The sequence below is a fragment of the Harpia harpyja genome, chromosome 1 (genome assembly GCF_026419915.1).
Source record: "Harpia harpyja isolate bHarHar1 chromosome 1, bHarHar1 primary haplotype, whole genome shotgun sequence".
NCBI classification, from domain to species: Eukaryota; Metazoa; Chordata; class Aves; order Accipitriformes; family Accipitridae; genus Harpia; species Harpia harpyja.
Genome location: NC_068940.1, coordinates 38,586,837 through 38,602,653, shown reverse-complemented (window position 1 = coordinate 38,602,653; position 15,817 = coordinate 38,586,837). Strand labels below are relative to the sequence as shown.

The 15,817-nt window shown below is 52.3% G+C and overlaps 1 protein-coding gene across 2 annotated transcripts in view; it reads right to left on the bottom strand.

Moving 5' to 3' along the window:
- Nucleotides 1-2,824: 2,824 nt before the first annotated feature.
- LOC128142171 (opsin-5-like) overlaps nucleotides 2,825-15,817 on the bottom strand; it is a 42,594-nt gene continuing 29,601 nt past the window's right edge. For both annotated transcript variants that reach the window (XM_052788034.1, XM_052788042.1), the window contains exons 3-8: nucleotides 11,736-11,870; nucleotides 9,792-9,879; nucleotides 7,974-8,136; nucleotides 7,234-7,361; nucleotides 4,975-5,303; nucleotides 2,825-4,158 (exon numbers count right to left, since the gene is read on the bottom strand). In XM_052788034.1, coding sequence (XP_052643994.1) covers nucleotides 3,604-4,158; nucleotides 4,975-5,303; nucleotides 7,234-7,361; nucleotides 7,974-8,136; nucleotides 9,792-9,879; nucleotides 11,736-11,738 — 1,266 coding nt within the window. In that variant the 5' untranslated portion in view covers nucleotides 11,739-11,870 and the 3' untranslated portion in view covers nucleotides 2,825-3,603. The remainder of the gene's footprint in view (nucleotides 4,159-4,974; nucleotides 5,304-7,233; nucleotides 7,362-7,973; nucleotides 8,137-9,791; nucleotides 9,880-11,735; nucleotides 11,871-15,817) is intronic.

Sequence of the window (15,817 nt, the reverse complement as noted above, 5' to 3'; positions counted from 1 at the left end):
AGGGCGGGGGGGTGGAGGGTGTCTTGTCCTCAGGTAATTGGTGGCAGCTGATGGCACTATTCTCAGTGGGGGACACTGATTAAATTGGCACCAGCTGTGCCACATCCCAGGAGAGGGGTCCAGCCTGGCAGGTGGGAGTGTGTGGGTTATGGCAGCTCCGGGTCCTGCTGGTGTAGGAGGGGGACAGGACACCCTAGACCTGCTCTTTGGCCTGGCCACGGTACATGGAGTCAATTAAATTGATTGGGGTTTTGCTAAGTGGCTGCAGTGCCACTGCCTGGGCTCCCCAGCAGCAGGAGTGTCTCTGTGAATTAGATTAAAGTACACTCAGTAGTACATGCTCTCAATGTTCTGCATTCTCACACCAGAGATGAAGAGGCTGATCTGAGCTTTTTCTGGAGTAACAAAGGACTGGGGGGATTTGCTCTTTTTTTTTTTTCCGTGTCCTTTAGGTGATTTCTGGATGGCAGTGGTTTTTGGCTAGCAGGGGACAAAGCGGCAGGCCAGGGGGGCTGAGAAGCAAAGCAGGGACCCAATGTTGCATCGGTGGCTGGACCATACTGCGTCCCTGAGCCCATCACAGCCCAAAGCACCAGCCTGGTCAAGGTCATGTCCTTGGCCCCTCCGCGTGTCCCAGGGTGGCCATGCCCTGAGAGCCCCCACGAGATGGTAGCAGCCTTTCGTGTTCATGTCCTCTGGTGGGAAATCAGCCCTTGGCCACCTTTCTGGAGGCTCCTCTCCTCCCAGGGTGGCAATGGGCAGCAGGTACAGCCTGGGCTTGGCCGAGGTAGCAGCTCAAAGGTGCAGCCCAGCCTGCGGGCCCAGGTACCCCAGCACGGAGTGGTGCGGCAGGGCCCTGTCACCACCGGCCACACCATTGCTGCTTCACCCCGGCAGGAGGAAGGCTCAGCTGCTGGGGAAGGAGAGGTTTGCTTGCCCCGAGTCCCGGCCAATGGGCTGTTGCCCTGTCTCTGTAATCATTCCCCCGCAGCACTAAACCTGCCCACGCTCTCGCCCAGGCCACGCACAGCAGCAGGCACAGCAGCGATATTTCCGTTTATCCCAGAGCACAGCCGCTAACGCGTAACTGAACCAAAAGTCGAACGCCAGTTTTGCATGAGTCAATTTACTTTAAAAATGTACAATTTCTGGAACACGATGACTAGTCAGCAGAGACACCGAGTGCCTGTGATTCCCTCATGGGCCGGGGTGCCTGGGACGGGGCACGGGGAGCAGCGCCCCAAGCTGCAGGGTGGGAGGGGGCCGAGCAGCCATGCCCCTGGCTGGGCAGTGACTGGCCCTCCCAGAAACCTGCACCCACGTCGGAAACTTTGTCCTCTCTCTTCATTGGCTGCCCTGATTTTTCTTTCTTTCTTTGCAGCGTTTGCAAATATTGCACATATTTGGGTTGGGTGGGGGTTTTTTGCATAGCAGGAGTCAAAAGCAAAGGCAGGACTGTCACTCCCTGTGTGGCCTTTCAGTTATTACTTAGCTCTTGTGCATAAACCCTGCCCTGCCCCAACCGTCTGCGCCTGCAGGTATCACATGTGGGCAAAACCACCCCAGGAAGATGCATGTGCACCCCAGATTTACCGACGACCCTCTCTTGTCACAGGCCCTCTTCTGTCACAGGGAAACTGCTAGTTAAAGTGGCTAAGTGGAAATGACCAAGGGACAAAAGCAAGTGCCACGACTGCCATGCTGTCGTGCACTAATTAGGGCAGTGCAGCAGCAGCCGGTAATGATGGCATACACAGGGAAAGCAAGAGCAGGACCACCCGCGCCCCAGCACCCTTCACTGCTTTGCTGGGTGCCTCTGCATCCAGCAACCGCTTTCCCCACCACAGAGCTCGCACCGGCCCCGTTGCCACCTAAGCTGGAATTGGGCCACAACATCGAGGCCAAAAACCTCGGTATTTTTAATGCCTAGGTTCAGCGGTACCAAGTTTGTAGCTGAAATGACTGGTGGTGGGCATCTGCCGTGTGCCCCCCGGGCAGCACACCCACCCCTCTGGATTTCTGCACGCCCCTGCAGCTAGCAGATCTTTTGTGAAGTGCTGCGTGTCCTCGGAAGAGAGGAGGCTGCTGCATCTGTGCTAAGAAAAGGCAGCGATACATCCTGGTTCTGGGAGCAACTGCTAAAAATAGCAATATCTGTATCTGGAGAGCGGAGGGAGGAGGGAGAGCTTGGGGTCGGCTTCCAGGCAGGGCACAGCCAGCAGGAGCATCGGGGCAGAGGCTGTTTCCCAGCACTTGGTGAAGAAAACGGTTCACTATTCCCATTTAGCACATCCATGGTTTAACTCCGCAGCTCTGGCAATGGGTTGTGGCATGGCTTTGTTCGTTAACCAGTGACAAGGTAAAGCGCTCGTGTGAGTAACTGGCTGGCTGGGTGCCGGAGGGCAGCACGTTTCCCACCTCTGTTACTGACTCTTATCATCACCTCGAATGCCTCTTTAAATTTTGGGGGGTATAACCAGCCTCTCTCAGCACCCTGGCTGTGTTATTCAGACCCTGCAAAGGAAAACCAGCTCCCGCCGTGCCTGAGGCTGGGCACACGAGCAGCTTGGTGCTGGGGGTGGGACGGGGAGCCCCCGGCGAGCTTCCCCATGGGGCTGCCAGCACGCTACTGGAGGGAGATGTCTGCGAGCCTGCCCTGTGCCCGCCACAGCGGATAACATGGGGACTTTTCTATTGATGGCTTTGCATCGGGCCCTTCCACAGCTTCTTGGTCCTTTTCGTCCCAGGCTCTTCCCCTGGGTGAACTGCCCATGCTGATCTCTCCAAATGCCGACGACAAGCCCACGGGATGCTGTTGCCCAGGCGCGGCAGTGCAGATGGCGTGAGCTGCCCCCTCGTCCCAGCTGCCAGGAGACACCCTGCAGCCACAGCCACAGCTCCAGGGTGGTGCTCGGCCACAGATTTGCCATTCCCTGCCTGGAGAGCATGACCTGGGACTGCTATTACTCACACTGGGATTATTTTAACCCCAAATCCTTACTCTAAAGACAAGCTCCCATTTTGATCTATAGGCGGTGGTGGGTTTGCACTCAAATCGAGGGAGTGGGGTAACCCAGCCTGCACAGAGAGTAGTCTCTTGAGAGGTATATAAAGATGCTTCATAATCCCAAGTGAGGTAGCTGAGTGGCATGGTCCCGCTCCCCAACAGGACAGGACATGGTCAGCGGGGGCTGTAGGAGCTGGCGCTGGAGGCAGGATGCCTCTCAGGGCCTCCTGATCCCCAGGCCTCCCTGCCAGGCACAGTTTCTTAAGACAACCAAGTTCCTACTTGGTCATCAGAGCACCAGGATGGAAAAACAAAGGCCAAGGGCCCAGAGAGCAAGCCACAGGAGAAACTGCACCCTGGACTTGCACGCTGGGCAGATTTCAGGCACTGGGGGTCTTTTTTTTTTTGCAAGTGCAAAGACTAGGCTCAGAGTTGCAAGAGCCAAACCGGAGAAGGAGGCAAGGTTGGTCTTAAATTTTCGTGTCACTTCATCTACAGAACATGCTGGGGACCCATCGGATATGTAGGTGAGAGAAATGCTGCGTTTGGGTTTGTCTTCCAGTGCGCTGGTGGGACACAGCCGGGCATGGTTGTGCTCAGAGAAGGTCTTTCATGATATCCGACGGCAGGGCTTCCCCTGCCACATTCACAGCACCCAGGTCTGACCTCTTCCGTGTGACAAGCACCATCATCTGCACCGTCCTCTTCAGCCCCGGCTGGCAAGCAGCTCCATCAGCCAGGATAGCCAGGGAACCATGCTGGGGCGAGCTGCCAGGCACCTGGGGGAGTTTGTAGCACTTGGGGTAGTTACTGAAACACTCAAAAGTGTCGTTGCAGTTTCTGCAAGCCCCAGGGTGGCCACTGAAGCCCGAGGATGGGAAGGGCTGGAGCGCGGCACTCGGGCACCCGCAGCAGAGGAGGGTGCGGATGGCCTGGAGGAGCATCATGTCCTTGGAGAGGAACTTCTGGAAGTTGGGCTTGAAGAGCAGGTACACCAGGGGGTTGTAGAGCGTCGAGGACTTGGCAAAGACAGCTGACAGCACAAAGGCCAGTGCCGGCACCTGGCTGGCATCGCCAAGGACTGCCCACAGGGCAATGACGGCGTAAGGGGTCCAGGCAGCCAGAAACCCCAGGCACACGGCAACGCTCAGCTGGAAGAGAAGGAGATGGAGACGGCGGTGCCGTGAGCCTCCTGCGGCACACGCGGGATGCTGACCCCCCCCTAAAACTCAGCCACGTGCAACGGGACACTGAGCAGTCGGTCACATCCCCAGGGAAAGGTGCTCAGCCTTCTGGACCTGTCACACTGGATCATCAGGGTGTCAGACATCAGGGTAGCAACTCAGCACATCCCAGCGTGGGCACATAAACCTGCACTCGCTTCAGGTGACTCACACCCCATCCCACCTGGGAAACTCAGCAATTGCCTCAGCCCGCCGCGGCAGATGGGTACGAAGCACCCAGCGACCCGGCTGGGACCAGGCCAGTGTCGGACTCCAACAGCCTTTTGGCAGCACTCAAAATCCCTCCAGCAATCTGTGTGCCAGCGTGCAGACTGACCGAGAGGCTCTGGAAACAGGCCATGCTCAGACCCCCCTCCTCTAAGCAGACATGAAGGTTTCCTTCGAGGCCAGGCTTGCAAGCTGTTTTCTTTCGTGTTTGGGTTTTTTTTAAAGGGTATCCACTTTTTTTTTTTTGACATATCCTTGGTAAATTATAGTATTAGCTTGTAGTCTGGGGAGCAATGACTCATGCAAGCTCCTTTTAAGATCTTTTCCAATGTAATTTAAAATGAAAACTCCTCCACCTGATGGCTTTAAATGAGGAGAAAAGTGTTATTACCCACACTGATACAAACACCTGGAGAATTCATCAGGAGCGGCAGATACCCTGGCAGAAGGGGTCCTGCCACATTCACCTGCCCACAGGGCAGTGGGCACCCCGCAGCACCCCGAGCCCTCCCCTACCTTCACGATGAGGCTGTGCACGCTGCGGGCTCTGCGCTGGGGGGACGTGTGCTGCCTGACGGCTCTCCGGGACACCCGCACCGTCCAGAGGATCAGCGAGTAGGAGACGAGGATGAGGAGGCAGGGGAGAAGGTAGCAGAAGATGAAGAGGGCGAGGATGTAGAGCGTGGCCTCCCTGCTCGAGGCTTTCCATGTGATGCAGCAAGCTGTCCCATAGGGCTCGGGGCCGTAGCTGCCCCACTCGGCCAAGGGGGCCGTGGCAAACATCAGGGCGTATGCCCAGACGCACAGCAGCAGCACTCCGGCGTGGCAGGGCGAGAACTTGTTGCCTGTGGAGGAGGGATCGGCGTGAGGATGGTTTCCCGTGGGTGAGGGGCAGCGGAGAGAGGGGCTGTGACCCTGAGCTGCCCGCACGTCCAGGCACCGGGGATGAGGCCAGCCACCCTGGGACACAGCTGGGGCCACCCGGGCAGGACAGGAGCTGCTGCACACAGCATGGCCGCACAGCAGCCATGGAGCGGGCAGAGCTGTTCTCACCCCCGGGCCCTGGGACACACGGGCATCTTCTTGTCCCCTTGGGTGGGCGGCCAGAGCAAGGCGCCAAGAGAAATGTAAGGGTTTGCCCCAATCTAGGCAGCAAGTGGCAGGATCAGCAGTGCAGCCTGTCTTGGCTTAGGGAGGAATTGCTGGGAAATCATGTGGCTGCTGGTGGCTTGGCGGGGGACACAGCACCCACGGCCCCACAGGGATACTGCTGCACCCACGGCCCCACGGGTGGGAGGGAAGGGGGCTGCCTGGCTGCAGCAGCCTGAGCACAGGGCAGGGAGAACTGGCTCCAGGACTGCTCAAAGCCATCCCAGACACCGTCATTTGAAGGACCTTTTCCTCTCCGGCAGACTGAAGCACTGAGGAAGGTGGTTTTTTTCCTTTTCGTCCCATCCCCCATCAAATCTAAAACTCCCTGATCTTCTAAGAGCTCAGTATAAAGTGCTAAATCTTCCACCATACATAGGATTAACATTTTTCTTTGAAACTAAGCAATTAAAAGCACATTGAGATTAGCCATTTCCTCATAGAAAATGGGCCAGGGCGTCATGGGGAGATAAGCTCAATGTGCCAGGCTGCCAAGTGCTGGCTCATCTAGAGAACAGAACCTGCACAGGGAAAAGCCACTGGTACCTGGGCTGCCTTTTAAGAGCCAACTTTTATCTTTATCTTTCCTTCCACCTTTTTAGTGATCTCCTGAGTTGTTGTGCTGGCACATAACCAAGGTGACTCTGCTCCAGCATCGTCCTTGAGGCACTGTCAGCTGCTGGGGACAAAGCATGTTGGTGGTTGGCGGCAGCAGCCGCAGGCTCGGGGCAGACAGGCAGCGAGCCATGGGTGAGGGGGTGAGGATGCACCCCTGGGTGCTGGCCTGCAAATCAAACTAAGATCTTTGATTTCCCATTTTATTTCTATTTTTGGTCTTTAATCCAATGTATATTCTGAACATACATGCTAGATGGAGGGTTAGCAGCTGAGCTGAGGAAATTAAGCAGCAGCTTCAAATAGGAGGAGCTGTAAATGTGTACGGGACATTCCTGGATCCCCCCACTTCTCTCAGGTGTTTTCTGCGCTGCATGCCCAAGCTTATAGCTGCATATAGCTGTAGAGCTGCACTCATGTTAGCTCTACAGAGGAAGTCCAGGTGAAAACAAAGCTACAGAAGTGAGCTATAACACTGCACACCCAGCCCTTCTGTATTAATTAATTCAGTCAATTAAATATATTTGGCCTATGGCTCTCCCACCAGGGACAAGGGAAAGCAGCTCTTCCTTGCACTGCCAGAGCTTGTGGCTTCCCAGATGCAGAGTCTGCTCTGGCCTAAGCTCAAGTCTGCATATGGACGTTTGAAACCCTGTGACCTGCTGTGATACAGCAGCTGGGACTTTTCCACAGAGGGAGGACAACCCCCTTGATACTTTTCGGGATGATGCTCCTGAGCCCTGGAGTGAAGCAGGGGATGGCTGAGATGCAAGCACAGGGCATGGGCACAGGGTGCTGGGGCTCCATAGCCCCACGCAGGTAGAGGGGGGTGAATACATAAGTAATAAAAGCCTTCAGAGTCTGCTGCACCAGTGTATTAACTGGGAATAGGTTGCCCATGGGCAAAGCTTTCCTAGAAGAGGTGTATCTGACCCATAAGAGAAGGAAGAAAAAGAGTTATGTTAATAGAAGGGTGTAAGTATAGATCAGATAACACATCCCAGCACCTACCATATGCTGGGTAACAGACCTTCAGGCAGCAAACCGTGCTGAGCACCGTCAGGCTGGTGAGGCTGCACAGCCCAAACAAGACCCCGCAGAAGGCGTAGAGGGTGCACACTGCCTGGTTGAACAGCCACCTGTAAGGGAAAGCCTGCAGGTAAACCCAGCCCTTCCCCTCTGCCCGGGGCGGCTGGCTGACAGCCCCTGCCATGCGGCTGGACAGGAATTGTCTCTGAAGTCTCTGCTCTGGAGGAAGGCTGGGTATTTCCCAGCCGCTCTCCTGGCCGTGGGGCCTCAGCTGGCGGTCCCACACTGGAAGCAAAGCTGACCGTGCGTGGGGCGGCTGCAATGGGCTGCATGGATAGCAGCGCGTGATTGCCCAAGAAAACATGGGCATGATCTTGCCCCAGATTTGTTCTCTCAGCATCCCAGAGACAGGCACAGACAGAGCCACATGTGCAGGAGCTGCCCTGATCCATGCCAGCGCACACCACTGCAGTGCCTGTGCAATGTGAGTGCCAGCTCGGAAACCCACCACCAAACCCCTTTTACAGCAAGTCTGTGTGATAAACCGGAGGGACAGGGAACAGCAAAGCACCCTGCTGTGGGGTGGATATCTGTGAAGTGCCACCAGACTGACTCCTTGGGTCCCTCTGCACCCCCCTGTCAGGGATCTCCCCATTTCAAGACAAAGTTTGCAAAGTGCACCCGGGGCCATTGGCCAGCGCAGAGGTGCTTCCACAAAGTACCTGTGCGCAAAGAAGGATGAGGTGGCCAAGGGAAAGAGTGTCACTGTCATACTCAGGTCACTGATGGCCAGGTTGACGATGAAGAACTCGGCAGGCTTCAGCATTGACCTCTTCCGATAGGCCACCAGCAGGAGCAGCGAGTTCCCAGAGAGGGACACAATGCCTGTGGAGAAGGCAGAGGAACGGTGCTGTATGTAACAGAGCTGGGAAAGGAGCCAGGATCATCTTGAGATGTTTGGAAGCCAACACTGGAGATGTCTACAGAGGGTGGAAAGGGCTCCAGGCTTCCCTCCCCAGAGCGGGCTGAGCAGGGGACCCCATGGGACCTGCAGAGCTCTGTGAGCACATCTGGAGATGCTGGACATTGAATTTGATCCCTTCCCCTTCCTGAGATCCTACAGAGGCATTTGGTAGGAGGGCAGTGATGGGATGAGACTGCAGTGGGCCCTGGGTGCAGGATCTGGCCAGAGTCACTTCTTCCAGCTGGAGGAGCAAGGGGGGCACTTCCTTCCAGCTAGATAAATAACGGGAGCTTTGTGCGATTGCTCTTCTGATGTGAGGCCAAGGAGGTGCACCCCTTCGCCTTTTTAATTTCTTCCTGGCAATGTCACTCCTGTGAGTCTGTGTTGTCCAATATCATGGTAACAAAATAAACAAGAAGAAAGGCATTATGAAGATCAAGGAAAATCCAGACTAAACAAAAGAAGGCTCTTTCTTTGCTATTAGTGTATTTAAAACAAACAGGGGTGATTAAAATTTTACAACAAGGGCTTTCTCTCTTTTTTTAATTATGTAAGCGTGCTTTCATTGAAAAGAGGTTTCGGTGTCCTCAGAAGGGGAATCTTTGCTGCTTTTGGGGCAGGTTGGGTAGGACAAGAATTTCTCCCTAATGGATTAGGCTGTAAATTAAATACCGTGGTAAGAACCAGCTTCCAAAGCCACTGTATAGCTAACACTAAAGTTCCCCTCAGGAACAGGATTCCCATGCAGGACTTGGCCAAATCCAGAGCTTTGGAGGCTTTAGAGTCACTGGAGGGTAGAGTAATGAGATGTTTGTCCTTCTTCCCAGCCTCATGAGGCATTTTTCCCACAGAGCTAGTCTCACATCTGTACTAAGTACATTTTATTAGCTTTACTAACTCCTAGGAGCTGTAGGTGCCTGTAGGGCTGCTGGCAGTCCCAGTGGCGTGAGCATGCCTTGGGTTCCCCATCCTACCAGGCATGAAAAACTCTTCTAGCGTTTGGGAGACAACTTGCTCAGGGCTCAGATAACTGGAAGGCTTTTCTTTGCCCATTGTTCACTTCTGGCCCATACCAACCAGGGCTAGGCCACTTCAGAGCACATCCCAACCCCTCAGTTTTGCCTGCTGGCTTTTCAGTGCCACTAACTCCAAATCACAGGACATTCACCAGCATCTTCTGCCGAAAGCAAGGACCAGCTGGAGGTCCAAATCACCTTCAATAGTCCTGAAGCTGGCAATGCTAACAGAGAGTCCCTACCTGTCTCACATCAGGGAGCTGCAGTAGGAGTTACAGCACGTTTCTCAAAGGTTGTTCTTCAACTTTCCAAATATTTAGAAACATAACTGGTACTTGCAGTTCCCCTGAGAGGGGAATGCAGTCACCAAGCTTTGGCCAGATCATCCTTTTCAGTAACATGGGGAGGGCTAATGTGGGAAGGGCCAGTTTGATTATTCTGCTAATGACTGAACGCTTCTGGAAGCATCAGTGACTGCAAAAGGCCTGAATGTCTCTCGAAGGCAGGCACCTGGGCTACCCACAGCAGGGAGAGAGGTATAACAGGCTGTCTTTCCTTACCAAAGACTAAATAGAGTGTGCCAAAAATCAGGTCTTCTCTCTCCGATAAGGTGGAGATGAACACCAAGGCGTTGGACACATTTCCCATCTGCAAAGCAAAATACAAATACAAGTGAGAGCGAATTTTGGCTAATGAAGGAGTGATCAGTTTCTTCCATTCCCGGGGAGGACAGCTCTGCGACACGCTCCTGGCATGGTGCTAAAACCAAGCCAGCAGCATGTACCTCACTGCGGGAGGTGGCTTCATTAAGGCTGCACGCAGCACTGACCTAACCAGCTGGGCAGGGGGCCGATAATAGGATCAGGCTGGTAATCTCACTTGATTACCATTTCTTCAATTACAGATTTTACTGATTAGCATTAGCCTTTGGATCTAAATTTTCTTTGCAAGTCTCGGCCATGTGCTGACTGCAGCAGGCACTGTGCATTTGGACATGGGGACTGGCAGCTCAGAGCTGAAGGCTTCGTGTTTTGCAAAGTCCCCCACCTCCTCCAGGTTTGTCCCATCCTTTGCGTGCCTCCACCAGTCCCTGTGTCCACATCAGCAGAGAGGCTTGGCCCAAACTCTCTTTGCGATGCAGCCGAGACCTGTTCATGTGCCATCCCGGTGGCATATTAATTGCCTCTACTGTGAGACATGCACTGTGTGTGCTGAGAAAGGCCCATGCAGACAAGGGGACTTGCAAAAAGCTGTTCATCAAACCCCAGCCCAAGAGACCCCACAGCTGGGGACAGAAAGGAATTGTCACCGCAATCATCACTGCTCCTGGCTGGGACCCTCCTTCTTCTGCTGTAACTAAATCTGATCTGTGCTGCCAGTAGTGCAGGCAGTGAAGAACTTGAGGGTGAACACATGTATTAACAACAACAAAAAAATAGTAGTAAAAAGTCATTCCCTTTCACAGTGTGTCTGACTCAATCATTGAGTTTTATCAGCCTAATTAGTTTCCCTGGTATTTCATGCAGCTGAGCCAAAGGTTCCCAAGTGCTTAGGAAGTTAATAGGGGGTAGTAGAGCAGAACGGCAGACATGTTTCAGTATATTCACTCCCTTCACTGATAACAAATAAATGGAAAAATATTTTGTTCAGGTGAAGAAAAAAAAAAAAGAGAGAGGGGGCGAGAGAAAATAATGGTTTAATTATATGTTTCGATAGCTGTTAGCTTGCTTGCTGGGATACTTGATGCATGCAATATTCCTGCCTCCTTCCCCAAGGTCCCTACCTGCACGCTGTGGGAGAACTGAAAACAGTGTCCTGCCGCGGAGCAGGGGCTGGGGGGGGAAGGCAGCTGGGGCCAGCCTGGGCACGGTTTCACCCTCACAAGTGGCAGCAGGCTGCTTATTCCTGCCCCATAGCCTAGTCCTCATAGGGCCATGCTGCGAGCTGGAACAGGGAATAGATTTGGCCTTATGGGGAGGAGGTGAATAACAATAACATCCCCAGCACAGATCCCTACATGACCCCTAACTGCCATGAGGCAGCTTGGGAGCTACCGCATGGGCCAAGAGCCATGGGAGACAGAGCCTCTTTCCATGAGTTTTGCTGAGATGGACTTCACAAACAGAGCAACTACCCTTGTTATCTGTACCCGGGTGAAAATGCGCACCTCACATCCAAGGCTGCATTCAGACAGATGGAGCTAATTACTTGAAGTACCGTGTAAATTAGCTTTGAGCGTAAATGTATTTTAAGACACTAACTGGTGTTAAACTGCCAAGAAATCCTGCCAGTAGTTTTTCATTCTCTGTGTTACTGGCCCATACAGATGAATATTGATTGACCATGGTTCCTCTGGCCTACTTCATGGCTTTCTTGGGTTAGGTGGGCACGCAATCCATGGGATATTTACAGCTCATATAGTCCCACTTGCTACATTTCAGTGAACTTATCTCAAGCATCTGATGTTAAGCAATCAAATATTTTTATGGTTGGTGCCTACATACCATGAGTATGATGAAGTTGCCTCTGCAGACCAGGCAGGATGCTGGTTAATTTAGTTAATGGGAGCTGCAATGGTCATCCATGGTTCTCAATTCACTGTATTGACCGTCTGGCCTCTCTGGATGGTTCCTGCTCCCCTTATGAACAGAGATGGCGGAAAGCAAAAGAACTGGTCTGTGCAAAACAGTCCCGACAAGTGTGTGCTGCACAGAAAGGGGTGTCATGCACTGAAGACAGAAGGAGCAACAGCAAGCCAGGTTTTGGCTTGCTTGCTCTAGTAGACATGGCCAAAGCCCTTGTGCTGCTGGCATACTCCCACATCCTTGAGACATGTTTTGCCCAGGTTACTGGTTTGACAGCTTGATGCAAATGTGATTTTAAATTAAGCTCCATTTACAGCATCCTGCTAAACTGACAGAGGCTCTCAGGAAGCTCAGCTAATGGCTGCTGAAGTGCAGCACACTTGCCTCCCTCCTCAACTCATTTATTGGCTTTTGGCAATGAGAAAGAGGTACTATACTGTTTTGAAATGCCCCATCCTCCTGCCCGGGTCTGGAAAGTCTGCTCTGTGGCACTGCATGGACATCGTGAAGGCAAACATGGACAGCCAGGAGGTCTACCCACTTCTGTTTGGGTTTCCTAGTACAAACTTTCACTTCAGAGAAATGACCACCACACATGGGAGTTTTCCAATCCTTTGTTGTGCAAAACAAGGCACATCTAACAACAGCGTGTGCTTTACCAATAAACTAAACCCCAGCTATTATCTGCCGGCTTGGAAGAGGCTGCTAGCCCTTAGGGTTTGATATGCAAGCACCTATGGGAAAAAGCACCAAGCAGTGTGATTGCCCAGGCAGGCTGACAGGCACACAGCTAATTTGCTACTTGAACATATCAAATCTCCCCTGTCTTGTTACCAGTACATACAAGTACAGTATGGAAACTTCTCATACATCATTACTTGTATTTATGTACATACAGTTTTGATGTTCAGTCTTAAAAATTCAGTCTCTCTTAATAATTGCCTGGTAAAATATGTAAGGAAAATATTAACATTTGCATCCTAGAGGCTTCCTACTTTAACCAATATAGTATTGCTGTCAGAGCAGCAACCTGACTTGGAGGACTCCTTGCCAGCCCAGCACACACTTTGCAGGTGCACGCTCCCCTGACCTGCTTATCCTTATGCTCTCCTGGCTGGTGGATGTTGATCTCAGTTCTGCTTTGGTACCACGGTAGCCTTGGACCACTCGAACATATTTTAATGTCCTCATTTGCATGATATAGTTCAGCTGCATCAATTTGCTTTTCTTAGCAAACATAATTCACAAGGTGCTTGCTTTAAACCCTTACTACCCTCTCCCTACTCATCTTCCCTGGTCGCAGTGCAGAGGACCAAGTGCTGTCAGTGTGGCCCCACAGCAGCAGATGCTGCTCACGAGAAGTCACCATAACCTCCATCTGCTCGCTTGGGCTTTCTAGCTGCTCTGGGCAGAGTGCAAACTCCCTGGCCATCCCCATAGATGTCTACACAACATAATTACTAGGGCACGCAAGGTTGGAGTCTGAGCAGCAATGGGCCAAGATCCACCCTGAGCTCTGCTTAAGAGGGAAAAGGGGTTAGGCAGAAAATTATCCCAGCTAATATTAACTTGGGAAGCTGCACGCCAGTCCTCAGCCTGCACTGGATACCCAGGGAAGCAAGTCACTGTCTGATCTTTCTGCACTTGCACCACACTAAAAGCATCGCAGAGTAACTCAGTTTTCTCAGCTCGTCACCTGCTCACAGGCTTTCACTTACAGGTTTACGTTGAAGGTGACTGTCCCCTCTCTGTGTCCTCAGCACGACCGATGGCACCTGCAGCTCCGGGAAGCTCCTCCCTGCCTGCCCGGCCGAGGCACTGGGATGTGCCGGTGTCCAGCCGGGGTGGCCTTTCCCGTTTGCTCCCTGGGAGCTTAGGGAATCGAATTGACAGGAATCCTGAGCAGAGCCCATGAATCCCAGACAGAGGGACCTGCACAGAGGTGACACCAGGCAGCTTTAAGCTGTCCCTCCTCACTCCGGTCTGTGCTGGGCCCATCTTTCAGCAGATATTAAAGCAACAGCAAAACTCTTGTTACCTGTTCTGGGAGCTGGGTAGCCCCAGGCCCTGTGACTTCGGTGTGCTCCCTCTGCAAGGGCAGCCTGCAGAAACCAGCCCAGCTGCTGCGCTCCTGCGAGGGTACGCCCCAGTGCAAGCCAGGATCTGGGCATCAAGTACAAATGGCTTGATTGCAGAGAAACTACAAAATCATTTAGGAGGGAAGCACAGCAGCTCCAGGGGTGGGAGATGACTGCTTTCTCCCTTTACAAGATCAATCATTTCAATAAAAGTTGTTTCTGGATAACTGCGATGTGAGCCCCTTGCAAGCATTCCAAGCGCTTTCACACCCAGAGTTCAAGCTGAATCTCTCCCTTTATTGACTGTCCTGTGGAGACTTAGGTTCTCCCTTGAGATTTTCACTGACAATCCTGACTTGCTGGACACAAGTGCTGGAAATGCCTAGCAGGAAAAAGGGAAACATTTCCCAGCCTTTCTTCACCTGCCCTGTGCAAATCTTGTCCCTAGCCTCAAATCCTTGCCATACTATGCAGTGACTCATAAAGAACAGCAAAATAAATGGGGCTCATGTTCAGGTTTTTGTTAAAATCTTGTGAGTCACTTTATCTTGGGAAAAAGCAGCAGTAGCAAATCTGGGCTTTAGTGGAAGACAGACAGCTGCAAGACAGACAACTAGGGGATCTAAGGCTTTAACTGAAGGGCGCAGGCAGAACTGATGGGACATTGCAAAAAAGTTCTCTGATGAGATTTCTCCATCAGAAGGAAGCAGAAAAGGTTGGAGCCCAACTTCTCCCCTTTTCAGGCCACCCTCTAAAAGGTTTGTGAGGAAATGAGCTTTCCTCCTCACCAGCACATGCAGGAGCAGGCAGGGCAGGGTGAGAACATCACTCTGATGCATATTCATAATTGTCAGGGTGAAAAAGCTGCTTCAGAGTATTTAATTTCACAGCTAACGAAAATCCAATCTCAATGTGCTTTCTATGATGAATGTCCTTAGGAGCCCACCTCTCCCTTCCTTGTGTGCCAAAGTATTTTAATTGATGCTAAGGTTAAATTTATTAGAAAACCACCAAGTTATTAGACCCACAGTATAACACTGTGGATGTGGAAAAGGAAGGAGGGAAGAGGTTTTGCTACATATTCATCAGCTTCTAAGTTTCTCTTCAGAATTTCTTGAGAAAGTGACTCTCTCACCTTAACCACAAACATGTAAAAAATGGGCAGAGCTCCACAGACACATTTTGGATGCATGCACTAAGACATGAGCCTATGCCTTTGGGATAAATGCACGCACTGTCGGGCAGTTATAGCTCTGTCTGGGACACTGAGTAACAGCACTTGTCCATACAAGTGCCTTCAGCGTTGCTTGTTGCTTTGACTATCCCTATACACAACAGACTGCAAGGAAGGGAGTTTCTGGTGATGAGAGCCCTGCAACGGTGCAAGCTGGGTGAGACCCAGCCGAGGGGTCAGAGTGCTGGAGCGATGTCCCAGGCTGCAGAGTGGCATCCGGGAATGAGACTGGGAGTCACTCACCCTGGAAGCAAAGTTGGTGCAGAGGAGAGTGAATCCAGCAGGAGAGGAGGATGTTGAGGTGCTGGAGACTGGCAACCCCCCTTGTATGATGGGTGGGCAGGAGGACATAGTGTCAGTGGTGAAAGGGGGCTGCTGGGTTCGTCTCCTCCACAGAGCACCTTGGATCCTAAATGCTTCACAGCCCAGTGAAAATAATCTTCCTTACTCTCCTGTGCTTTTTGGAGGGTAAAGAGTGTCCATGTACGGGGAGGGGTGATTTATACCTCCCTGTACCAGATTGAGTGACTCTGGCCATGAGAATGATGTCCTTCATTAACTTAATTGGAAACAACCTTCATTTAGGGCTGAGCAAATCATTCCTGAAATTCTCATAATGCATAGTTCTCCCCTAGGCCACATTTCATTCTTCCTCAAGAGCCCTTGGAAGCAGACATGCTGAACACAGC